Source organism: Aegilops tauschii, chromosome 2 (assembly GCF_002575655.3).
Source record: "Aegilops tauschii subsp. strangulata cultivar AL8/78 chromosome 2, Aet v6.0, whole genome shotgun sequence".
Classification (NCBI taxonomy): domain Eukaryota; kingdom Viridiplantae; phylum Streptophyta; class Magnoliopsida; order Poales; family Poaceae; genus Aegilops; species Aegilops tauschii.
In genome coordinates, this window is record NC_053036.3 from 619,630,174 (window position 1) to 619,637,712 (window position 7,539).

General features: G+C 43.5%; 1 protein-coding gene across 1 annotated transcript; it reads right to left on the reverse strand.

The window, feature by feature from the left end:
- Positions 1-4,213: 4,213 nt before the first annotated feature.
- On the reverse strand, positions 4,214-5,606 carry LOC141041359 (uncharacterized). The gene is made up of 2 exons (XM_073507499.1): positions 5,260-5,606; positions 4,214-4,634 (listed from the first exon to the last, which is right to left on the reverse strand). The coding sequence occupies exons 1-2, from the start codon at positions 5,604-5,606 to the stop codon at positions 4,214-4,216; spliced, it is 768 nt and encodes a 255-aa protein (XP_073363600.1).
- Positions 5,607-7,539: the final 1,933 nt, after the last annotated feature.

The following is a 7,539-nucleotide window of genomic DNA, read 5'->3' on the forward strand; positions in this document are numbered from 1 at the left end:
CGCGGTGGCAATGACCACAGCAGGCTTCTCTACTGCTTCTACCACTGCGTCCTTCTCCACCGCCGCGTCCTCATGGCCGGCCTTCATCTTCCGACGATGAAGGGCAAGGGAGGTGGTTGATGGATCGTAGGAGGTAGGGTTCGAGGTGAGAGGAGAGGGCTTTTGCTGATTTGCGGAAGAAAAGCAGCAGGGGTGGGGGGGTGGGGAGACGGGGGTGGGAGAGGCGGCCTTTATCTGGCGTGTCGGTGGACGTTTGGAGTTACCGAGGCTAGACGCGTGGCGTCGTGCGCTCGTGCACTCCCCAACCGCTTTCATTTTTTTTTCATGAATTTGTATATTTTTTGACCTGTGGTTTAGCGAGGAAATTGCAGAAACCACCTACTTTTGGTGTTACTTTTACATAGAACACCTACATTACAGGTTTGTTGCACAAAAACACATATTGGGGTAATTTGTTGCAGCTAGGTCTAATCCGCCATTTTGGGTGGGTTGACATGATTTCTGACAAGTGAGTCCAGTTTGTAAGTGCACCACGGAAAAAAAACATTCCACATCAGCACCCAATTAGAACTGTGCAAAATTTACAAATAGGTACTCCAGAAATAATTCTCGTTGTTTCTGGGCCCACAGAAATGAACTGTTAACAATTTCTTTGTTCCCACATAACATCTTGGCACACAAGAGCATGCACTAAACTTGTTCTCCTTCGACACACAGACGCTATAACGACGGACATGTACCAGTAATATTCACACTGCACGTGTCGATACCATCTTGACCAGCACGCAACAACATTGGTCTCATTGGACTCACACATGCCATAAGGGGTCCAAATCATTCACCAATTCTTCTAGTCACATTCCACTCCAAGATGCGACAATGGACCGACATGTATCAATCTTGATCTCTTTGCACAAATAATTGGTACAAGGGCCAGATGCACCAATAGATGTCACAATGCACTGACACATGTCACTTGGGCCAACACGCAGCATGCCCACAAACAAGGAACAAATAAGCCTATAGGATCCACATGCACCGATAAACTATGTCTCGACATGCAACAACTTTTTGTAGTCATATTGCACGCACAGTGCATACCGAGACACGCCAACGGCCCGTCATGTAGCAATCTTCATGTGTTTTCACTAATCATGGTCTCTTTGGCCTCACGGATGCCATAAGGGCCAAATGCACCAATATTGACACGTTGCACTCAAACGTGCCACTTGGGCCAACATGGATCATGTTTTTTACTAGCAAGGATCACATAAGCCATTATATAGTGTTGGTACCCTAGCTAATAACAACATATATCAACATTGGTCCTAGTTGCGGCTACATAGGACCAATTATGCCACACATGGAGCACAGCCTCGGTGCATGGTTTTTTGCCGTGTGTCTGTGTCTGGATAAATGTCTTAAGGAGAGGCAAATTGGTTCGGCCGAACACACTGCATTAGCCGAACTGGCTAGACCCTTTACCTCACACCCGCATGGCCCTGGTTCGAATCCCCGTGAGGCAGTTCTAAATGCCAATATTTTTTTCTATGGGTACCGACACGTGGGGTCCCCTTGTCATCCACACAAACACGCCACCACATGTACCACATTTGGCTAAGTGCACCTATTACTCCACATCATTTTCAACGTCTTCGTCCCCTTCTCGACAAGCGCCGCCGCCGCCATCTCCCGACGACGCCTCTCTTCGCCGCCGGATCTGCGCGGCCGCCGCCAACTTCGGCAAGTAGGTGAGATCTCCCTTCATCCCCCTCGCGAATCTGCTTCCCTTCCCTAAAAGCATGTGTCTCCCTCCAGACGTGGATCTGATCCAGAAATTTTATTTGATACATGTGGTAGATGATTTGTTGATGGATATGATGGTTCTTTGATAGATTGATGGATGTCGTACTGTAGGATCTGAGCCGTACCAAGGAAAAGAGAGGCCCTGTGCAAATCAAAATAAGGCCCTATGTGTGAAAAAATAAATCAAAATAATTCATCTGTTCTTCACTATAGTATGTAGTACTGACATTGGATTGGACTGGATTGGGATTTATTAGGTAGATGATACTGGCATTGCCATTGTCATTGGCATTGCTTTTTTAGGTAGATGATAGTAAACAGATTTAATAGGCATTGCATTTTAGGTTATCACTATGATTTATTATATGTATGATCTTTGTATTGTACTATGGTAGCGTACAATTCAACTTAGAGTTCAACATGTTCTGTGTAGAATGGAGGAAGAACCATGTGGACGGTGCAAGTCATGGTGCCGGGCCACCTTTGTACTGCCACGTTGTTCGGCATCTACTTCCAGCCTACTTTTGTTTTTGCAGCGGTAACAATTGATATGAACCTTCTGACAGTTCAGTAATTTTGTTTGTTTTTGCTATTTCTACTAATGCATTGTGTTTTTTATTTGTTTTTATCTTGCATAGATTGTCCCATGCAATGTGAGGTTGGCATTGAATGAGCTCGTCGGAGACACCGTGACATGCGACGCTCTTGGGGGGCCGTACACTATGCAGGTAGATAAGGGGCGAACGATAACCCAGATTGGACGAGATGAATGGGGTCGTTTCATCGCCCGCTTGCGTCTTAGTGGGGGTGAATTGATCAGCTTCTCCTTCAGAGGAGAAAGGCCCAGGATTTCTGTTATCTATCTGAATTTGATTTCCGATAGTGAGGATGAAGTTCATGAGGAGGACGATGGTGAAGATTCAGATGATGACGAGAACCCACTTGATGAAGCCCTCTATGCCCAAAGACTGAGGCTGAGCGGCGAGGAAACGTGCAACCTCTGGTACATGCTTCCGCTACGTGAAGACTACATCGGGATGCCATTTGTGACCCGCCTCACAAGGACGAATGTTAAACAACATATGATGGTATGTTACTTAGTGTGGTAATTACATGATATGCATGCTTAATTAGTGTAGTAGTTGATATGATATGCATGTTGTAGTACTGTGATGATATGCCTAGTGTAGAATTCATTTAGTGCAGAATTTTATGGTATGCATGTGTTGTAGTAATTGATATATGCTTATGTAGTGTAGTAATATGCGATGATATGGTTAGTGTACGTAGTAATCTAATGATATGCTTAATTATTGTAGTAATTTGATGATTAGCGTCTAGTGTAGTGATGTGATGATATATATGCTCAGTGTTGAATCCAATGATATATGTGTCTTGAAGTGTATGCTTTGTTGATAATTGCACGTGACATGCTCATATATCATATCAACTGTTTTCAGAAATTACCTAAGAGGTTATCTGTTAGCTGGCATCGAGCCGCATGAAGAAGGCATGGCTGCTGGACTACGCCTTACCAGAACGGGCTCCATCACCACCTGTGCCTACATAGTGGACATGGACAGTCGCACTATCTTCAACCGGGCGGGGTGGAAGAAGTTCCTCCATGGCAAGAATCTTCGAGTAGGTCAGGGCATTCTACTCACTGTTGTGAACACCCGTCACCGTGACTTGAGGATGATGATCACCATCAACCTCATTTAGAACTGGCTGGGCCATGTTTCGATGTGAAATGAACTTGGTATGTTAGCTCTTGTTTCCGAGTACTTGCCATGTATTACCGTACCTATATATCTATATATATCTACGTTCAGTAAATGGGCCATGTATCGATGTGAAATGAACTTGTTATGTTTGGGGCTTGTTTTGCTGTTGCCCCAGCGGTTATTTGAGACTTCCTTGAACTTGAATATGTCTTGACTTGTTGTTGGATGCTTGGTGCTGTTGCTTTATAGTATAAAGCTGGGGGGTTGGGGGATCCTTTTTCGTAGGTTCGGTTAATGGAGTTTATCTCTAATTGTACTAATTGTTTTCTTTTCCATACAATTCTGAACCAAAACTACACATGGCACAACCTTCTGTGATTAGTTCCATTGATAACGAGTAGCCATAGAGTTCCATTCACAATTTACTTGAAATTTTGTTTTGATGGATAAACAAAATAGGAAGCTAGCAAACTTATTTAACGAGATAAGCAAACTATGTACTTGATGACATAAGCAAACTTGTTCAACCCTGACAAACAGGACATAAACAAACTGGTTCAACTCTGACACACATGACATAAACAAGGTGGTTTAACCCAAGATAAGCAAATTACAAATTTCAAACAACAAGATAAAGGACAAGCACAAGCGCAAGCAACACGAAGGCAGACTTTGATGTCTCCTCATCCCGCAAAGTGGCAGTCGTAGAAGGTGTCTTCTTCCTGCTCTTTTGAAATTTCCAAACCTGTTTTGATGTTGTCAATTATCCTCCATGACTTGTAGGTGGCGTACGCATCTATTGCTACGTACTCGATGAGGTAATTTGGCAGTGGGCTGTCCCCCCACAGTTTATGGTATGCCTGCTTGTCGATCTTCTTCTTCATCTTGCTGTAGAATGGGTGGATGACGCTGGCTGCAACATCAGCCAAGGAGTCGTACGGTTTTCCGTTGTATGGAACTCTCCAGTTGCGTTGAATGTTGATGTGCTTGTTGGGGTTTATCTCCAAACCAGACATCTTCAGCTTGTCCTTGTCATTTTTAATGCTGAAACCGGCAAAGGTGAACAACTTCTCCTCCTGTAGGAGCGCTTTGAGGCGCTTTGGCCTGCTAGGGGAGAGACAAGTGATGAATACATGGAGTACTAGTGTTTGTTTTTCAAGATTTAATCTTCTGTTTTTACGGTTTACAAGTGATGAATACATGGAGTACATGCTTATACAGTATAAGTCATGGATGAATGTAGTTCAGAAACTAGTACACAAAGTTCTGAAATTAAAATCAAGTACACCATGTTATTTTTCTTTTTGGAATATATAGTTGAGTCAATGATCTATTTGCTTTCTTAGTGCTAGTTTAGTTTTATTTTGTTGAGTAAAATAACATATACCTCTTCTTCACCAAGTTCTTAAGTTTTTTTGGTGGTGAAAATAAAACCAGACCAAGTTCAGAAACTACTTCACTACATCAAATTCAGAAATTACACTAATGAATCAAGATGAGAAACTGCACTGGTACATCAAGCTCACAAATTAATCTTGTGCAACAATTTCAGATATTAATCAAGTGCATCAGGTTCAAAATATACTCTAGTGCATCTACTTTGAGGAACTGCACTAGTGCATCCATTTTCACAAACTACACTAGTACATCTAGTTGGAAACTAGTCAAACGAAATTTCGAGGGAGCAGTATTGATGAATGGAAGAGGGTGAATGAGTAGGATTTTTCACCATCTTGTGGCCGCGGCGATGTGGTACACGAGGCAGAGACCCTCCACGCTTAACTGCAGAACTGCTGCCATCTGTGGAGGTTCATCTTCTTTGGTAAACTCCACATCAACGCCGATGATGTGGGGATACTTGCTGCAGGCGCTCCTCCTGATCCTACAGATCATCTCATCGGCCTTGTCTGGTTCGCTGGTGCAGACGGCCTCCAGCGTCTCCTTGCCGTGGAGCTCAACCCCTTTGAGGGTTACGGTGTACTCGCGCTTCTCACTGGGAACGTGAACGACGTCCAGGTTGCCGCTCTGGTAGGACGTTTGGCCACAATGACGCTTGGCAGACGCTTCCTCTGCCATTACCCTCCTCCTGCGACTGCGGGCTTTGAAGAGAGATGTTTGTGGGCTGTTTGTAGAGGAGATGGAAGCGGCAATGGAGGTTCTCGAAATGAGGCAGTGATGTCGTCGATTGATTTGGGGCTTTTCACGCCTGGGATGGGGACGTGGGGGAGGCGGTTCATCTAGGACGTGGGGGTAGTGGTGGTGGGGCGCAGTTGCAATCTGTCGTGGCAACCGCGCTCTGTGCACTGCTGGGTGCATGTGCGTCTGAGTTTAGTCCCACCACGGGCCTGCATCCCGGCCCATATCACTTGGTTTGTAGTCATATGCGGGCCGTGGTGTGTGAAATATCATGTTAGGTAGGTGGGATTTTTTTCTATAAAATCTTTTTTTTGCCTATGTGACATGTTGACTTATACTAAAATGACACTTCCTTTTTTAGGTACACGTGTCTTATGTGACAAGTTTAAGTTTGATAACAATGAAAAACATGTAAAACCTTGCCACATTGCCTTTCTTGGACATGTGTAAAAAAATTAAGTTTGGAAACAATTAAAAAACATGTAAAACCTTGCATCATTGAATTTTAATTTTAAAATAAATTTGAAATATTGCAGTGAATTTGTAGACCATCTCCAAATCAACCATCTTCAACAAATTTTGGAAGTTTCGTCACATGCGTGTTTTTTTCGGTCATTAGTACAATGTGGACCATATTCAACATTTATTGCAAGTTTTGTCACGTATGTCATTTTTCGGGCATATGCGACACGAAGAAACCATTGTTAATACTTAAAAAGCAAGGACAATATTTTCTATATCTTTTGGGATATCATTGTGATATTATTGAAATCTCACATAACTCACGCGGTCCACCCCTCCCGAAATCCCGCGATTACAGCGCCTCATTCTAACCACCCGGCCATGCCATCCGCAGCTCCCATGACCGTTGCAAGATCAGATCGGAGACGCCGGGCTCACACAGATTACAGGAGTCGCCGGCCACCGCCAACCTCCATGAGGGGGCGGACTTCAGTGTTCTCCTCGCCGCCCCCTCCTCGCGGGAACGCGTCGTTTATCCTTGCCGCCGTCTACCGCGCTATAGGGGCACTTCTAGTTTGCCACACACTATCCGCGGCCATCAACTCGGCGCCGCCGTCTCCGAGAGAAGGTATTTCCTGATCGTAGCTTTTTTTAATCGTTGTCGGCCGCTCTTTTAGTAGTTGAACCCTCATAGGGTTTGCGCAACTTCACATGGTTAAGCAATTGGATACCCTTGTTAAACTACGCTTATTTTATGCATGACCAAATAGGTTGTGTGCTTAAACTCATAAGTGGATCATAAATGACCCACTTAATTTTTTTAATATTATTTGACTGCTAATTTTGTTATACATCTTTGAATTATTGTCTTCAGATTAATTGACCCGGTTTGCATCATTGCATACGAGCCAGCAATGTCAGTTTCAGATAAAAGTCTTCGTAACGGAGAAAAGCCTCGTAGAACTCAAACTTAAATTTGACAGCAAGACCATAGCCAAACAAATGTTGAGCCCATTCAAACACAAATAGGTAGCATCAATTGATACATGATCTTGCTCATGCTCTACTTTTAGCATCATTTGATACATGTTCAGTTCTTATCATAAAGTGGATATATGAACTTTTGGCAATCATGAGCATCCTCTACTTACTGCTATAACTAATGCATCCTCAGTACAAAAATTGAATTGGCAATACGGTTGTATTGGCAATCATTTGCATGATTTACTTTTGGCAAGAACTAACGCATAGTTGAGTTATAACTGGTCATAGATATGGCTGGAACATCTTGAGTTATCATCACGGTCACACAGAGACCCTAAACCATCACCAGATATGTTGAGCCCATTCAAACACAAATAGGAAGCAGCAATTGATACATGTTCATGCTCTACTTTTAGCATAATTTGAT

Bases quoted from the DNA above. Each gene is read 5' to 3' on its own strand.
- LOC141041359 (XM_073507499.1), bottom strand. From the start codon at position 5,606: ATGGCAGAGGAAGCGTCTGCCAAGCGTCATTGTGGCCAAACGTCCTAC. The intron at 4,635-5,259 runs GTGAAAAATCCT...CTCCCCTAGCAG, and splicing joins ATCGCCGCGGCCACAAGATG to GCCAAAGCGCCTCAAAGCGC.